General features: G+C 46.8%; 1 protein-coding gene and 1 pseudogene across 1 annotated transcript; one reads left to right on the forward strand and one right to left on the reverse strand.

The window, feature by feature from the left end:
- Positions 1-347: 347 nt before the first annotated feature.
- Positions 348-8,015, forward strand: RAET1E (retinoic acid early transcript 1E). Its single transcript, XM_011947367.1, has 5 exons — positions 348-541; positions 2,523-2,711; positions 5,763-5,977; positions 6,972-7,232; positions 7,493-8,015. Exons 3-5 carry the CDS (start codon positions 5,893-5,895, stop codon positions 7,774-7,776), a joined length of 630 nt encoding a protein of 209 aa, XP_011802757.1. The 5' UTR covers positions 348-541; positions 2,523-2,711; positions 5,763-5,892; the 3' UTR covers positions 7,777-8,015.
- Positions 8,016-16,598: 8,583 nt separating this feature from the next.
- LOC105515567 lies at positions 16,599-18,206 on the reverse strand (annotated as a pseudogene).
- Positions 18,207-18,893: the final 687 nt, after the last annotated feature.

The following is an 18,893-nucleotide window of genomic DNA, read 5'->3' on the forward strand; positions in this document are numbered from 1 at the left end:
CCTTGAGAGAGCAGGACCATAATGCAGTGTTCGCACAGAAACCAGGCAACAGAGGGCACCAGCACCCACCAGACACAAGGTAGGGCCACTGTCACAGCCAGGCCACGGCCTGCAGAGCCCTAAACCCTGAAAAAAGGCAGGACCTCCCCACCTACATATTAAAGAAAACATGTGTGTGCCATTACATGCTGGTGTCCAACAACCGCTAAAATTACATTAAATCCTTTCTAGAATTTCGTGGCTGGGACTTGAGCCTGGTCTTGGTCCGTTTACTGATGATGAATCCAGTAATGAACTGGATCCAGTTCCTGACAAGGAGCTCTGTCCTAGAATCACTCACACGTGACAGTTGACAGGTAGCCCCACCGGGTTTGCATGCTGGATGGGTGTTCTGCTAGACCGGCCTCTCCCCGCCCAGGAGGACTGGACTGGTTTCTGCTCCTCAGAGAGTTTGCCCAGAGACTCTGAGGAATAAAGCAGTCACCTCAGGCCTCTCCATCCTAGAGACGGCAGAAGGACAAACGTCTCTTGCTAGAACAAGGTAGTGGGGTGGAGGGTGGTCGGTGTTCCAAACACCAGTGCAGAGGGAACGTGTGTGTGTTTGGGAGTGAAGGAGGAAAGCAGGGGCTCGAGTGGTGAGAGAACCAGGAGCAATGAAGTAAAAGTGGCATTGGGGGGAGCTGCTGGGGGTGTGGGGGCGGGGACACTGGATAAGGCAGGGAGGACAGGGGTGGCTCTGCAGGTCCTCTGCCTCCAAGCCAAGCACTCAGGGATCCATGCCTCCCACCAGTCTGGAGTCCCAATCGTCCCTCTCTCCAATCTGGGGGGAAGGGATTTCTTCTTGTTCCCCTGCCATAACATCTTCCTTCCGACTTCTCTTGTCCCATTCTCCCTCAGATCCTCCCCTCCACTTATGCCAAGGCTTCCACAGCCTCGCTCTGCCGGGTCTTGGCATTCCCAGCCTGGATGTTGAAACCATTGGCCGAGATCTCAAGGCAGCTAGGCAGGGAGAGGATGGTTAGAAGCCCAAGGCACACTGCCACAAAAAGCCTGTGACTCATATTCAGGGATTGAAAAATGCAGTCCAATTCATTTTAAAATTTTCATCTCTCTTTGGACTTCAGGCTGAAAGTTCTTTATAGCAATGGGCTTCCAGGGACTACATGAAATTATTAGTTCCACTTTCCTTATCATCTGCTTCTTACTTCAATTAAACTCCACTTCAGCAGGGTGTGGTGGCTCACTCTTGTAATCCCAACATTTTGGGAGGCTTTGTGGGGAGGATTGCTTAAGCCCAGATTTCGAGATCAGCCTGGGCAACATGATGAGACCCCGTCTCTATACCAAAATGTAAAAATTAGCTGGGTGTGGGGGCTCACGCCTGTAGTCCCAGCTATTCTGGAGGCTGAAGTGGGAGGACTGATTGAGCCTGGGAGTTCAAGGCTGCAGTGAGCCCTGCTCATGCCACTGCACTCCACCTGGGTGACAGAGCAAGACCTGGTCTCAAAAAACAAAGCAAACAAAAATCTACTTCATATGTAACCATAATTTCAGTTTTGAAACTGCTGCCTGAAGCTGACATTTTGCAGTTGGAATATGGCTATTCCTTCCCATCTCCATGTTGGCTCACGCCAAGCTGGGATTCAGGACCACAGAGGGCAACAAAGGTAGAAGGGCCCCTTTCCACTTTCCGCATATTTTTCCCAGCCTGTCTGCAGCTCTTTCTTTTTCTTCAGTGTTAGGTCGGCATCCCAAATGTCAGGACCCAAGTACAGGCCTGCTGTGCTCCCTCCTGGGAGTCATCAGACTAGCAGAAAATATTGGCCCTGCTAAGGAGCTACTCAGTGGTCATATCACACATACGTATGCACACACACACACACACATGCACCCATGCACGCACGCACAAACACACACACACATACACACACACTGTTCTTGGCCCACCCCCGCTGGTGTCCCCACAGCAGCAGCGTTGGTAGGGTGGTAGCAGTGAGTCCCCCTCCCTGCACTCTCAGGGCCTGGGTGTGTACAGAACAGGCTCCACTCAGGACAGATTTGAGACCCCTTCTCCAGACCAAGAGGTGGAAGTGCACCCTCAAAATTGGGGTGCTTTAAACTTAGCAGCCAGAGAACCAGGTAGGGGACATGTAAAAAATGTGCATCCCTGGGCCCCTTCAAACCCTTGACCCACTGTCCTCTGAGCAGACAACCCCTTATCCGCCCAGCTCCAGAGAGAGCCCTGCCCATAGTCCATGGTTACTTTCTTTGAAGTCTGTTCCATCTAGTTAAGAAAGGACAGTGGTACAGACCCACTTACCAGGCATCACCAGAGCCCCAGCATCTGAGTCACAGGATGTCGCCCTCTGAGTCTGACATGTGCTTGAATTAACTGGCATACTGCCCAGCACACAGAGGGAACCTAGATGTGGAATGGATATGGGTGGTGTTACACGCCGCATGTTTGCCTGCCCTCCAAATTCATATGCAGAAATCCTAATTCTCCAGGGGATGCTGTTTAGGAAGTCATAAGTCATGTGAATGGAGCCCTGTGGGATAAAGAAGTGACAGGAGAGAGCTTGCTGTCACTCTCTGCTCTCCACTGTGTGAGGATACAACAGGAAGACAGCCATCTGGTGAGGAAGAGAGGACCGTCGCCAGATACCCAACCTGCCGACACCTTGATCTTGGACTTCCCAGCCTCCAGGACGGTGAGAAATAAATGCTTGGTGTTTTAGCCACGTATTCTGTTGTAGCAGCCTGAACTGGCTAAGTTAGCGGGGTCCGATGATGAAATGGGACAGCTGTAAAAGTGAGGTGGAAAGAGGGGCTACAGATACTAAGTTTTATGAGGAAACCTTGTGCTTGAGAAATTTGAAAATGACACAAAATTTTGTTCTAAGACAAATTCTCAGAATTAGAAACTTAGAGCCCCAAGACTTTTCCCAATGATAGACTTGGTTTTCCTTGAGGTCTTGGCCACGGTAGGACTGCTGGAGTCTATTATAAGATTCATCTGGCAGGGCCTCTGCCATTGCTAAGGCTTTAGTAAATGGTTTTAAGGTCACAGTGTAAACAAAACTGCTGGGAAGTTGGAACTGGGTGGAGCCCACTGCAGCTCAGCAAGGCTACTGTGGCCAGACTGCCAGCTTTCTCCTCTCTGGTCAGAGTATCTCTGTAAAGAAGGCAGCAGCCCCAATCAGGGGCTTATAGCAGACTTAAATGTCCCCGCCTGGTGGCTCTGAAGAGAGCAGCAGACCTCCCAGCACAGCATTCGAGCTCTGCTAAGGGTCAGACTGCCTCCTCAAGTGTGTCCCTGACTCCCACATACACTGACTGGGAGACACCTCCCAGTAGGGGCCGACAGACACCTTATACAGGAGAGCTCTGGCTGACATCTGGCAGGTGCCCCTCTGGGTCGAAGCTTCCAGAGGAAGGAACAGGCAGCAATCTTTGCTGCTCTGCTGCCTCCGCTGGTGATACCCAGGCAAACAGAGTCGGGAGTGGACCGCCAGCAAACTCCAGCAGACTGGCAGCAGAGGGGCCTGACTGTTAGAAGGAAAAGAAACAAATAGAAAGGATTAGCACATCCTCTCAAAGACTCCATCTGAAGGTCACCAACACCAAAGACCAAAGGTAGATAAATCCACAAAGATGGGGAAAAAAACAGCACGAAAAGGTTGAAAATTTCAAAAACAAGAACTCCTCTCCTCCTCCAAATGATCACAACTCCTCACCAACAACGGAACAAAACTGGACAGAGAATGAGTTTCATGAACTGACAGAAGTAGGCTTCAGAAGGTGAGTAATAACAAACTACTCTGAGCTAAAGAAGCATGTTCTAACCCAATGCTAGGAAGATAAGAACCTTGAAAAAAAGTTAGTCGAATTGCTAACTAGAATAACCAATGTAGAGAGGAACATAAGTGACCTGATAGAGCTAAAAAAAAAAAAAAAACAGCATGAAAATACCATTCAGGACATAGGCATGGGCAAAGACTTCTTTTCTAAAACACCAAAAGCACTGGCAACAAAGGCCAAAATTAACAAATGGGATCTAATTAAACTAAAGAGCTTTTGCACAGCAAAAGAAACTACCATAAGAGTGAACAGACAACCTACAGAATGGGAGAAGATTTTTGCAATCTATCCATCTGACAAAGGGCTAATATCCAGAATCTACAAAGAACTTAAACAAATTTACAAGAAAAAAACAAATAACCCCGTCAAACAATGGGCAAAGTATATGAACAGACCCTTCCCAAAAGAAGACATTTATGCAGCCAATGGACATATGAAAAAATGCTCATCATCACTGGTCATTAGAGAAATGCAAATCAAAACCACAATGAGATACCATCTCGCTCCAGTTAGAATGGTGTTCATTAAAAAGTCAGGAAACAACAGGTGGTGGAGAGGTTGTGGAAAAATAGAAACGCTTTTACACTGTTGGTGGGAGTGTAGATTAGTTCAACCATTGTGGAAGACAGTGTGGCAATTCCTCAAGGATCTAGAACTAGAAATACCATTTGACCCAGCGATCCCATTACTGGATATATACCCAAAGGATTATAAATCATGCTGCTATAAAGACACATGCACACATATGTTTATTGCGGCACTATTCACAATAGCAAAACTTATCCATCAATGACAGATTGGATTAAGAAAATGTGGCACATATACACCATGGAATACTATGCAGCCATAAAAAGGGACGAGTTCATGTCCTTTGCAGGGACATGGATGAAGCTGGAAACCATCATTCTCAGCAAGCTATCACAAAATCAGAAAACCAAACACCGCATGTTCTCACTCATAGGTGGGAGTTGACCAATGAGAACACATGGACATAGGGAGGGGAACATCACACTCCAGGGCCTGTCGGGGGGTGGGGGACTAGGAGAGGGATAACATTAAGAGAAATACCTAATGTAGGTGATGGGTTGATGGGTGCAGCAAACCACCAGGGCACGTATATACCTATATAACAAAACTACACATTCTGCACATGTAACCTAAAACTTAAAGTATAATTTTAAAAAATTTGTTTTTGTAGAGATGGAGTCTTACTATGTTGCCCAGGCTGGTCTTGAACTCCCGGCCTCAAGTGATCCTCCTGCCTCATCCTCCCAAAGTGCTGGGATTATAGGCATGAGCCACTCTGAGGGCCTGGCCATTTCAGTTTTGTTAATGAGCATCTACAATATTGCCTGATACATGTAGTAGACACTCTGTGTTTATTGAGTGACTCAATATGTTTTATTACAATTACACACACACACACACACATACACACTTACACACACACACAAAACCCATCTGTCATGGTAGACTGCTTGCTGCCTGTTCGCAGCTAGTTTAATTAATATTTGGGTGTGCTTGGTGAGAGAAAATCTCAACCATTTAATAGAAAAGAGTTTGAATGGGTTAGGGATAGTGAGAGGGGAGAATGGAGATGGGAGAAAATACAGGAATGGGGAGGGGGTGCCAGGAAGAAAGGGAACAGCAAAAGAGGCAGGGAGGAGAGAGGAAGAGGAAATTGGAGGAAAGGAGAAGGAGCTCACATAACCTGCAACCATCCTGCTCACACCAGAGGGGTTTTTTTTTTGCAGGGGCCATGGGGACAGGAGAGGAGAGAGTGTTTATTCAAAGTTAATTTTGTTTTTAAATGTCTTCTTTTATTTTTCAATAAATAATTATATTCTGAATACTTGAAAACACTCCCTTCACAGAATTGTTCTTTAATTGGGTCTCTACAGGCCTGCCCTCAGTTGTTCCAGGGTAAAGAATTTGGGCAGTGCCCACACCCACGCTGTTGGACATTTCTTCACCATACCAGTGAGGGTGAATGTGTCCACGCCCAGTTTCCTGCCTGTTACTCTCCACAGTATGCAAAGAATGTCCCTGACTTGTAGCCCGGTGCACCTTCTTTCCCTTCTACTGCTGCTACTAATAGCCTTGGAGATCATGGTTGGTGAGTGTCCTGAGCTCTCAAGACCTGGCTGAGGGCAACGAGGAGGAGGGAGAAAGGTGGGGGATAGGCGACTGGGGTCTCATGCAGGCTTCAGGCAAGCAGGTACCTGCTCTTAAGGATAAGGTGAGGGAGAGGATGCCTGGGATGTTACCCCAGCTCATGGGAGACCCCAGCCGGAGGCCTTAGGCCAGGCACGGGCTCACAGGGGGCAGCTCTACAATGCTACCTCCCGCCTTCTACTCCAGGACACTTTCCTAAACATACAGGATCCCCGAGGAATTCAGCGTGTGTCCCGTGATAAATGCCTCTTTTTCCTTTCTATGGAATGTCCTGTGTGTTCAGCTAGATTTTAAGTCTCAGGAGGTCACACAGAGGTTTGTCTGTTTTTTTTTTTTTTTTTTTTTTTTTTTTTGAGACGGAGTCTGGCTCTGTCGCCCAGGCTGGAGTGCAGTGGCCGGATCTCAGCTCACTGCAAGCTCCGCTTCCCGGGTTTACGCCATTCTCCTGCCTCAGCCTCCCGAGTAGCTGGGACTACAGGCGTCCGCCACCTCGCCCAGCTAGTTTTTTGTATTTTTTAGTAGAGATGGGGTTTCACCGTGTTAGCCAGGATGGTCTCGATCTCCGGACCTTGTGATCCGCCCGTCTCGGCCTCCCAAAGTGCTGGGATTACAGGCTTGAGCCACCGCGCCCGGCCGGTTTGTCTGTTTTGTACCTCAGAACTTCGTAGATGTTGCTAAAAGTATTTGTGACATGAATCCTCCTGTTAACTCTGTTAACACTAAGTGCACCCCAAGGGTCCCCGGTACCATCAAGCATCTCACCCCAGACAGTCAGGAGGAGATGGGAGCAGGCATCCAGAAGGTCGAGGGACTCTGGGATGGAGCTGCCCCCTCTGCCAGCCTGGCCTGGTCCAGGGAGATTTGGGTCACAGAAGGGCGGGTTCTAATGGGCCTCTTCCCCTGTCCTGGACCTCACCTGTGTGTTTCTCTCACAGGTGCTCACTCTCTTTGCTTCAGCTTCACTATAAAATCATGGTCTAGACCTGGACAGCCCTGGTGTGAAGCGCAGGTCTTCATGAATAAAAATCTTTTCCTTCAGTATGACAGTGACAGCAACATGGTCAAGCCTCTGGGCCTCCTGGGGAAGAAGGTAAATGCCACCAGCACATGGGGAGAATTGACCCAAACGCTGGGAGAAGTGGGCCGAGACCTCAGGATGCTCCTTCTTGACATCAAACCCCAGATAAAGACCAGTGGTAAGTGTGGAATGGGGTGGGGAAACAGAGGCAGGCAGCAAGAGAGGGGAGGGAAGAGCACAGGTGGGGAGGGGCTTTAGGAGTATTTGTGTATTGATCATTGGCCCAACCATAGAGGCACAGGGGACCCAATGGGCAGGAAAGGGCAAGTCCAGACAGAAAGAATACAGGCCCCTAAATGTGCAGAGAAACACTTGACCTATTGGAAGATGATGGACCTCTCAAGAGTGGAAGATGATGGCTTTGTGTCTGGATTGCAGGTCCTTCCACTCTGCAGGTCGAGATGTTTTGTCAACGTAAAGCAGAACGATGCACTGGTGCGTCCTGGCAGTTCGCCATCAACGGAGAGAAATCCCTCATCTTAGACGCGATGAAAATGACCTGGACAGTAATTAATCATGAAGCCAGTAAGATCAAGGAGACATGGAAGAAAGACAGAGGGCTGGAAAAATATTTCAGGAAGCTCTCAGTGGGAGACTGCAATCACTGGCTCAGGGAATTCTCAGAGCACTGGGAGGTGATGCCAGAACCGACAGGTAACTGAGCCGGGCGGGAGAATGTGGCAGCTCCCTTTAAAGGTCAAAAGCCTTCCCTGTGTGGGTGTCAGCGTGTGTGTGCAATAGAAAATTTGATTGACTTCTCCATGGGCTTCCTGTCTGGAGAGTCGGTGACGGCCATAAGGATTTCCCACCATCCTCCCTTTCCCATCCCATTTTCCACTGTTTCTTCCTCAGTGTAGAAACCCCTTCCCATTAACCAATGATCCAGTCACCAATGACCCACCACTAAATGGTCCCAAGTCTATCTGTGTCATTGCAAACATCCAGGCCTTCTCTTCCTCTATTATAATTACCCTTCCACCAGCTCTAATGCCACTTCTTAGGAAGTCTTCCCCACCTTCCTGACACAGAATTAAGTACCACCCATTGTGTCATCCTCCAAACAGTTCTAACCACAGTAATCATGTGAAATTGTGTGGTAATCAGATGGATATTTGCTACCTCTCTCAGTAGAAATTTGAGCTCCATAAGGACAAGGCAGCACAACCCCATTCATCTTCATGGCCCAGGGTCTGGTTGAGTGGCTGTCACATGAGCCAGTGATTATGTGGGGCACCATGTGTTCCTGGGGAAAGCAGGGGCTGAGGAAAGCATATTTTTAGGTGTCACAGGGCTTGTGCTTTTTTTTTCTTTTTTAGTGTCACCAGTAAATGCTTCAGATATCCACGGGTCTTAGTCTAGCCTGCCAGATACATGGATCATCCTGGGGGCATTCATCTTGTTAGTTTTAATGGGAATTTTTCTCATCATCTATATCAGGTGGCAAAAAGGTGAGTGGCAGGCTGGTCTCTGGCCGTTGAGGATGTCTTAGTCTGGTAAGGACTCGAGAGAGGTGAGCCATGGGTCTCACCCAAGCCCCCACTCCCTGATCCATCTCTCTCCACAGAAATGGTGCACTGCCTTAGTCTTGAGCCCCCACACTACACAGCAGGGCTGGCAGCACAAACCTGCAGTGAGAGGAGGGACGAAGCACACATCTCTTCCTGAGAAGGGGCAAGGTCTAAGATCTGGAACACCTGACTGGGGTGTTTTCTCCTTGCCATCTGGCCCAGGAGTTCCCCCAGCATTTTGATGGAAAGTTTGTTTGCTGTCTGCGTTTTGCATGATTTATCTCAGCAAGGTTCCATCCCCTTTTCCCATTTGCCCTGAGAAAATTCACTGGTGGTGCTTGTGGCTGCAGCATTTACTTCCGGATAATACACAAGGTTGTGGTATAAGAAATCCTTTCACCACCCTCTAAACATTACATTGCTGAACTATATCCTACATTTTTAGTAGAGATGGGGTTTCTCCATGTTGGTCAGGCTGGTCTTGAACTCCCGACCTCAGGTGATCCGCCCACTTAGGTCTCCCAAAGTGCTGGGATTACAGGGGTGAGCCATCACACCTGGCTGAGAGAACTATTATATGCCAGACACATTGCCAGACATCTTCTGCTCTTTGGTCCTGTTTCTCCGCCACTGCTCTGACATGAAGAATTCATTTCTTTCTTCCATTGCTATCCTTGTCCTCATAGTGTCCTCTCCAGATCGACCCAGGCAGACCTCAACATTTTCAAGTGTAGCAATTTGGAAAAGTTAAGTAGAGCTCTTTGGTTCAAGTCACAGTTCCTGGGGCTCTCTCTGTGGAGTTCAAAGTTAAGGTTCCCTCTAAGGAGAAAAATAGGCTACTCCATCTATGATTCACTGAGGATAAATGTTTCTAATGTAAGAAATGATTCTACCCTTGTCATTGCTTAAACGAATACCATGACTCAGATCTGTGCTTTGCAGGGGCCCTGACATGAAAAGTGAGTTTGCCAAGATCAGTGTTGCAACAGGCTTGGCAAGATATGGCTTGAGTCAGTTAAGGGCCACTGGTCCAGAAGGGGCCCGTGTGGTGGGTGGTATGATGGCAGCAGGAACCCAGGGAGTGAATATGCTCAGATGGGAAGGGGTCCCACCCACAGAGCTGCAGTCAAAGGGGTCCCACCTTAACCCTTGGTGGAAGGTGACTGAGAAGGACTTAACCGTCCCAACTAAGCAGGCTGGGACTTCAGTGCATTGACAGTAGTGAAGGGGATTGGTGAGTAGGAAGGGAGGCAGAAGAACAGTTTTAGAAGCTGCGTCTGAACAGTGGGGATTTAAAGGAGGTGGGACCTCCATGGACACCTAGGGGTTCCTGACTCCCAGCCTCATCCTGGCAACTGAGTCTGCTGCTGAAGGGCTTCCTCTCTGGGCAGGAGCAGGTACAGCTCAAGCACCAGCGGAGGTCAGTGCCACAGTTGAGCTGAACAGAAGTGGGAGGCAGAGCGGGCCTGGGAAAGGGTGTGTTGGAATTCAAGGGGAAAAAAGTATATCTGCCACCCTTTGGGGACAGCCTCCCCACCGTGTTGCATGGATTTCTCTGTCACAGGGAGGAGCAGCACCCAGGGAAAAAGAGCTTTGTGTGCCCATGACACATTCCTATTTTGTTGTCTCTGGCGTTTCTTGGCATTGTTTCTGCTGATGTGACAAAAGAGAGAAAAAGCCGATCAAAGCTAAATGTCAGAGCAAAGGGGTTGACAGGGAGTGTCTTTTCAAATACACAGGGATATTCACCAAGAAGGACCATTTTTGGATCATAAAATAAATCTCAGCTGGGTGTGATAGCTCACACCTGTAATCCCAGCACTTTGAGAGGCCAAGATGGGCTGATCATTTGAGGTCAGGAGTTCAAGACCAGCCTGGCCAACATGGCGAAACCCTGTCTCTACTAAAAATACAAAAATTAGCCTGGCGTGGTGGCATGGGCCTGTAATCCCAGCTACTAGGGAGGCTAAGACAGGAAAATCACTTGAACTCGGGAGGCGGAGTTTGCAGTGAGCCAATATTGCACCATTGCACTCCAGCCTAGATGACAGAGTGAGATTCCATCTAAATAAATAAAGTAAACAAACAAATAAATAAATCTCAGCGTATGTAAAGGGTTGAAATCATGCAAAGCATCTTGTCTGAGTACAATGGAAATAAACTAGAAATCAATAGCAGGAAGGTATCTGGAAAAATCCTCAAATGTTTGGATATCAAATAATATGCTTCCAAATAACTATATATCAAATAAAAAAGTACAAGGAAAACTAGAAAATATTTTGAAATGAATGAAAATGATAACACAAAATATCAAAATCTGTCAGACACAGATAAGAGAATGTTTAGAGGCATCCACACTGAACTTTCTGATCTCTAAATCACCGTGCATCATTACGGCCAAATTTTTTGTTCATGCTCATCTCTCTGCCTGGAATTTTCTTTCCTACCTGACTGAATTCCAGACAGCTGTCCAAGTCCAATTTAACTGTCACTCCTCTAAGAAGTCACCAATCTTCCTGGATAGAATTAACTACCCCCACTCATAGCTCAGAAATTCTGACCACAGAAAAGTTATCACATTGTTTTATGATTGGGTGTATGTCAGTAAACTGATGAACTCACTTGAGGACATTACTTTTGTAACCTGAGAATCTATTGTGGCTGCTATATAGTAGAAGCTCAGGACATGTGAGGACTTGAGTGGCAGCCGAAGTAAGGGTCATCTCCTGAGTATGGAGCTGGGACAAGAACCTGCACTCTTCTGTTCCATTTCACCTCAACCATCCGTGTCCCCAACCACATCTCCACCATCCTACCTGTACCAAGTGCTAATCCTTGAATCACCTCAGTGACTATCTTCAGCTCAATCCCAATCACAGGTCAGGAGGGAGGGCATCAGGTATACTGTGAGCAAAGCAAAGTATGAGATGGGGCCAACTGGCCTCTGGATTAGGGGCAGGGCTTTTCCTGGTATGAGGACAGGGAGAAACCAGATTGCTAAGTCTCCCCAAGACCCCTGCCAAATCTCACCATAGAAATAAGATGAGGTAAATTTCACTTCTCGCCTGGGCATTGACGACCTCAGAGGCTTAGCTCTGGGTCAAGTTGAGCCCTCTCTGTCCCTGCCAACAGGAGAAAGGCAAAGACTGAATGAGTCTCGGGGACTGTCTCTGCTTTGCAAGTGGGCCCTGATATTAACAGGGACCTTTCCAAATTAATGCATCCACAGTGGTTTGGCAAAGTCAGGCTTGATTTAAACCAGGGTCACTCTCCAGGGGAGCGTGGTCTGATGGACAGAAACACAGAGGGTGAGCAAGACACATGTTGGATGGGGCAGCAGCTTGATGATCTGACCATGGGAAAGCATATCACATGCCAAAGGTTGAGGGGTCTCTAGGTTTAATTCCTAAGAGGAAATAATTAAGAAGGCTGCCTGGGCTCCAACAAAGCAGGCTGGAGGCAGGGCCACACAGACAGTGGGAGAGGGGATTGTGAGCAGAAGGGAAGGCCGAAGGTGAACCCTAGACACTCCGTGAAGACAGCAAGGACTAGAAGGTGGGATTCCTTGGACACCTGGGTTTCTGGTTCACCCGGACACAGGAATCCTGGCAAATGGCTTCATGCCAAGCCCCACCCTCAGTGCTCTGGACCTGCCACAGGGATACCCTTGCCCACAGCTGGAAGACTCTTGCCCCCACTGTGGGCTTTCCCACTGTGTTCCCGCTGATACTTTGTCTTCCTCGGTTCTGAACCCCTAAAATCTCTGCTGGTGTCTGGGTCTAACTAATGATGAAGTAAGGGGAAAGTGAACAATCATAAACTATATGACAGACAGGCAGGATGGGAACAATAGCAGCTGATCTCTCCCTGAGAGAGAGGTGGGATCTGAGTCCTGACAGATCATGGCGGGGTCAGTCCTGAACTGATCTGACCAGGGTTCTGCATTCTTTTTTCTCCTTCCTGAAGGCGGAAGATCCACCTGGAGGTGATACCAGGGCGGCGGCGCGGAGTTGTTCACCTGTGGTCCTCGATCGCTGACAGCCTTGGCTCCCACTGCTCTGTGTTCCCTCAGTCAAGTGGAGTTACAAAGCCCCTTCCAAGACTAGATGGTGCTGACAGACGGGTTTACTCCTTTGCTGAACCAATTTAATGCGTGACCTTTAAATTAAATTTAATGTGCTGCACCATCTCTCGGCCTCCGTGTTCCATCGTGACTTACAGAGAGAAGTAGGCTACCCCTCACTGAATGGCTGACAAGATAAAGTGAGAGTTATAAAGTGTCTGGTGCTAGAAGAGGCTCCATAAATTGTTCCTCTCATGGGCTTGATGAAGGAAATGTGAAGCAAAGGGTTTTAGTCCTTCATGATTATCTTCATAACCTCTGAAGTTATGAAGATAATCTGTGCAATAAAGATTCAAGCACTGTCAATTTTGCTGTAATGTGACATATGTGTTCCAAAACATTCCCAGCACTGTACAAAATAGTACCATAAAAACCACAAAATTTGCGGGAAAACAAGGTTAGAGGCACAACACTCAAAAAATTTTTCAGACCGGGTGCAGTGGCTCACGCCTGTAATCCCAGCACTTTGGGAGGCTGAGGCGGGCGGATCACGAGACCATCCTGGCTAACACGGTGAAACCCCATCTCTACTAAAAAGTAGAAAAAATTAGCCGGGCGTGGTAGCGGGCGCCTGTAGTCCCAGCTACTCGGGAGGCTGAGGCAGGAGAATGGCCTGAACCTGGGAGGCGGAGCTTGCAGTGAGCGGAGATCGCGCCACTGCACTCCAGCCTGGGTGACAGAGCGAGACTCTGTCTCAAAAAAAAAAAAAAAAATTCAGAGCATATTTTTTAAAAGATAGAGCTGGGCACAGTGGCTCACATCTATAATCCCAACACTTGGGGAGGCCTAAGAAGGAAGATCACTGGAGCCCAGGAATTTGAAGCTGCAGTGAGCCATTGCTGGTGAGATTGTGGAGCTGTGATTCTACCACCAGCTCACCTGGTTCCAACACCCCCTCCTCTATGTGTGAGAGGGAGAGAAGAAAAGTGAGGGAGAAAAGAGAGATAAGCAAAGAACAGAGAGGAAAAAATGGAATTAAGAGGAAAGTGGGGAAATTAAACAGAGGAGAGGGCATGGATCCAAGGGAGTTGGAAGAGTTGCAGCTTGTGGATTAGTATGCAGTGGAGGAAGAAGGGTTGTTGGAAACCATTTGGGAGGTAGTATAACCAGACATGGATGAGAGTGACACACACGATTAACTAAGGCATCTGGAAGCTGGCTGGGGTGCCTGCCAGCAGGTATTGTGTATTCCTACATAGCTTGGGTCAGCTGGGTGAATGCAGTTTTCTCTATTCACCATTTCTCACAGACTAAGTCACTCATAAGCAAATGTGCATTCACATTACACTGACATTCATCCCTAATACATCATTTGCATTGGAATAAAGTATGGTTTTCAAACAAGCTGGTATAGCAGAACTGACTGCTTAAATTATGTGAGCACAATGCAAGTAATTCTTTATTTTATTTTATTTTATTTTTTGCAGAGTCTCACTCAGCTTCCAGGCTGGAGTGTAGTGGCGCAATCTCCGCTCACTGCAACCTCGATTTCCCAGACTCAAGCAATTCCCCTGCCTCAGCCTCCTGAGTAGCTGGGATTACAGGCATGTGCCACAACGCCCGGCTAATTTTTGTATTTTTAGTCGAGACAGGGTTTCACCATTTTGGCCAGGCTGGTCTCAAACTACGGAACTCAGGTGATCTGCCCTCCTTGGCCTCTCAAAGTGCTGGGATTATAGCATGAGCCACTGAGCCCAGCCACAAGTAGTTCTTTTCTGATAAACACTTTAACATTGAATGCAAAAAAAAAAAAAATTGTGTGTGTTACTTTTTTTTTTCTATTTTACTTTAAACTAGACACACCAAACATGTTTCTAAATAAACGTAATATGGAAATCTTTCTTTTTCTCCTCCATTCTCAGTGAGGATATGGTTGTAAATTCTTACTTTCTGATAATTTTTATCAGATCTTTACAAATTATAAGCTTATTTGCAACTCTGTTTTCAGACTATCCCTTCTTTCACTAATCATGAAACTGAATTAAATAGGCAGCTTTTATTGAGTTTTGTTCTTTTATTTTTATTTTCATAGTTTTACAAGAATATAATGTACGTAATCTGTCTTCCATTTTAAACCTAATGTCTTCCTAATTTCTTCTTCATAGTTTCAACAAACATAAAGGTAACGATTCAAAGCACCTGTTGCTTCAACAAGAAGATATTTTACATATTTAAAAAAACAGATAACAATTTTGAAATACTTGCTATAAGAATAAAATTGTATCTAATAAGTAGAACTAAAATTTTGACTGATGTTGCAATAGATTTGGGGGGGCTTTTTTGTGGGGTTTTTGCTGGGGTTTTTTTTTTGTTGTTTTTTTGTTTGTTTGTTTTGAGACAGTCTTTCTCTGTTGTCCAGGCTGGAGTACAGAGGTGTGAACGCAGCTCACTGCAGCCTTGAACACCTGGGCCGAAACGATCCTCCTGCCTCAGCCTCCCATACTGCTGGGTCCACAGGTGTGAGCCATCCCACCCAGCTAATTTTTAGATTTTTTTTATAGAGGTGGGCATTTTACTATGTTGCCCAAGCTGGTCTCAAACACCTGGGCTCAAGTGAGCCCCTGCCTCAGCCTCCCAAATTACTAGGATTGCAGGCATGAGCCTCTGTGCCTGACCTCTTTATTATTATTATTATTATTTTTTTGAGACAGAGTTTTACTCTGTCACCCAGGCTGGAGTACAGTGGCACAATCTCACTCAGTTCACTGCAAGCTCCGCCTCCCAGGTTCATGCCATTCTCTTGCCACAGCTTCCTGAGTAGCTGGGACTACAGGCGCCCGCCACTGCGCCCGGCTAATTTTTTGTATTTTTTTTTTTTAGTAGAAATGGGGTTTCACCCTGTTAGCCAGGATGGTCTCTATCTCCTGACCTCGTGATCTACCCGCCTCGGCCTCCAAAAGTGCTGGGATTACAAACGTGAGCCACTGTGCCCAGCCTATTATTGTTATTATTATTTTATTTTTCAAACTAGGAAAAAAGCTATGCAGTAACAGAAAATTCTAGTTATATTTAAAAAAGGATTACAAGAGAAACATATTAATGCAATTGTGGTTTTCTCTTTTTTATAACTTTAACATTTTAGATTCAGGGAGTACATGTGCAGTTTGTTACATGGATATATTGTGTGACACTGAGGTTTGTGATGTGAATGATCCCAAGTAGTGAGCAGCAGCACAGTACTCAATGGCAGTTTTTCAGTCCTCCCCTCTCTCCCCCTCTCATAGTCCCCAGTGTACCCAAAGCTCAGCTCCCACTTAAGTATGAGAACATGTGGTACTTGGTTTTCTGTTCCTATATTAATTCACTTAGGATAATGGCCTTCAGCTGCATCCATGTTGATACAAAGGACACAGTTTTGTTCTTTTCTATGGCTGCATAGTATTCCATGGTGTGTATGTGCCACATTTCCTTTACCCAATCCACAATTGATGGGCAACTAAGTTGATTCTGCGTCTGCTATTGTGAATAGTGCTGCAATGAACATGTAAGCATGTGTCTTTTCGCTAGAATGATTTCTTTTCCTTTCGGTATATGCCCAGTAGTGAAACTGCTGGGTCAAATGGCAGTTCTAAGTTCTTTGAGAAACCCCTGAACTGCTTTCTGCAGTGGCTAAACTATTTTACATTTTCACCAGCAGCGTAAAACGTTCCCTTTTCTCTATAGCCTCATCGCCCATATGCTATTTTTTCACTTTCCCCCCTCAAAGTCTCAAATTTTATTTAAATAGCCTCCAGTGAGAACAGAGTGGGTCAGTGACTACCCCTTCCTTGTAAAGTCAATTAACCAAACCAAGGAGAGTAAGTGCACCCTGCAGCCAGCCTGCCAGCCAGTCATGTGATAGGTGGGGTGCCTCTCAATGGGAGCAGCCGTGACCACGGCCCCAGCTAGCTGCTGGGGGAGCATCCACAGTCAATCAGGGTTCTTGATGGTTTCATCCACAGACACGATCAGGCACACAGTCTCAGAGGCCACTGCCAGGGCATTGATCCATACCAAAGCTGGCTCCCACGCGAAGGCCTCAAAGTTGTCAGCAATGTCCTCATTGTTGATGTTCACCTCGTATCACATGGCCCTGGGTATGCCATGCTTGCAGCTTGTTGAGAATCGTTGTGGCCCCAAAGCCAGCATTGTTCTACAGCTGGAATGAGACAGTCTCCAAGGCCTTGGTATATGCCCCAATCAACAGCTGTTGCTTTCGTGGAATAGTCCTTGAGGAATCCTGGAGGTACTTGGAGAGCGCCCTCTCAATAGCCCTGCCACCAGCCACCACTGACTCATTCCTGATGGCCCTCCTGATGATCATGATGACATCACGCAGGGAACACTCTGTCTCCTCCATAAACTGCTCACTACCGCCACGGAGGATGAAGGTGGATGTTGTGGCTTTGAGGCAGCCAGTAAAGAAGTTGTACCTCTCATCTTTAATCTGGGTCTCTTCAAACACCTGGCACCGACCCAGCACATCTGCTGAGAGAGCATTCGCACTGTTCTGCATTGAGACTTCACAGGCCATCACCATCCTCTTCAGATTATCCTCAGGTACTCGGCCAGCACAGAACATGTCCCTGTCAGCAAAGTACTGGGTGGCCACGTCCCCAGTGGGGAGGTTGGACAAGACAACTTTGGCTCCAGAATGATGGATCCTCTCTAACTTGTCATACAGAATGTTCTACTCAGCATCAACAATCACCTGATAATCCTCAACTGTGTGGACTTTTATGTCAGCGTTATCTTTCTCAGCTTTCAACTCGAGCTCAACCTTCAAAAGGGCAATCTAGGGATTTTGGTATTTTTTGAGGGGGTTGCATTTCAAACCCAGCATAAGAGAAAGTCTTCTTAAATGTAACACCAGCTGGGCTCCACCCTGTACCTTCTTGATCCCAATCATTTTAATCTGCAGCAAATCATCACACATCATCACTGCATCCACCACCATCTTAGCAAAGAAAGCTTTCTGCTGCGAGATCAGTTGGAGCTCAGAGAGGTCCTGGCACACTACTCCAGTGGCCTCCTCTGCTCCACTTAATCTGCCTTCTTCACAGTCATAGCAATGTCTTTGATCATGTTAACTGCCAACTGGGTGACTGTGCAGACAGCTCAGATGTGAGCTGAGGGTGTAAACCTTCCTTCACCTACAGTTTCACCTGCTTCAGAAACTCTGCAGCCAGCAAGGTCACTGAGGTGGTGTCATCACCGACCTCAGTGTCTTGGGATTTGGCAATGTCCACTAAAGTCTTTGCTGTAGGATGGACAACATGAAGTTTCAGAATTGTGGCCACATTGTTAAAAATTGTTGCTTTGCCTCTGCCATCCACAAAAGTTTGGCCATGCCACAGGCACCCAGGGTGGCTCTTACAGCCTTGGCAATTACCTGGCAGGGACTGATATTATTCGCAAGCTGGGAGATGCCTTGGGAGCTATCAGTCCCCTCTTTCAACAGGATAATTAGTGTGGGCATCATTTTGTAAGATTATTCAGTGGTCCACTACTCTCCTCTCTTCTCTGTGACAGGTCCACCCAGCAACCCACCAGATTTTTGAATTTTTAATAATCACCATTCTGGCTGGTGTAAGATGGTATCTCACTACAGTTTTGATTTGCATTTCTCTGATGATTAGTGATGCTGAGAATGTTTTCACGTTTTTTGGCCACTTTGTATGTCTTCTTTTGAGAAGTGTCTGTTCCTGTTCTTTGCCCATTTTTTCTCTTTTTTATTTTAAAATTTTTATTATTACACTTTAAGTTCTAGGGTACATGTGCACAATGTGCAGGCTTGTTACATATGTATACATGTGCTATCTTGGTGTGCTGCACCCATCAACTTGTCATTTACATTAGGTGTATCTCCTAATGCTATCCCGCCCCCCTCCCCCCTCCCCACAATAGGCCCCGGTGTGCAATGTTCTCCCTCCTGGGTCCAAGTGATCTCATTGGTCAATTTCCACCTATGACTGAGAACATGCGGTGTTTGTTTTTCTGTTCTTGCAATAGTTTGCTGAGAATGATGGTTTCCAGATGCATCCATGTCCCCACAAAGGACACGAACTCATCCTTTTTTGTGGCTGCATAGTATTCCATGGTGTATATGTGCCACATTTTCTTAATCCAGTCTGTCACAGATGGACATTTGGGTTGATTCCAAGTCTTT

This window comes from Colobus angolensis, unplaced genomic scaffold, assembly GCF_000951035.1.
Source record: "Colobus angolensis palliatus isolate OR3802 unplaced genomic scaffold, Cang.pa_1.0 Scaffold263, whole genome shotgun sequence".
NCBI lineage: Eukaryota > Metazoa > Chordata > Mammalia > Primates > Cercopithecidae > Colobus > Colobus angolensis.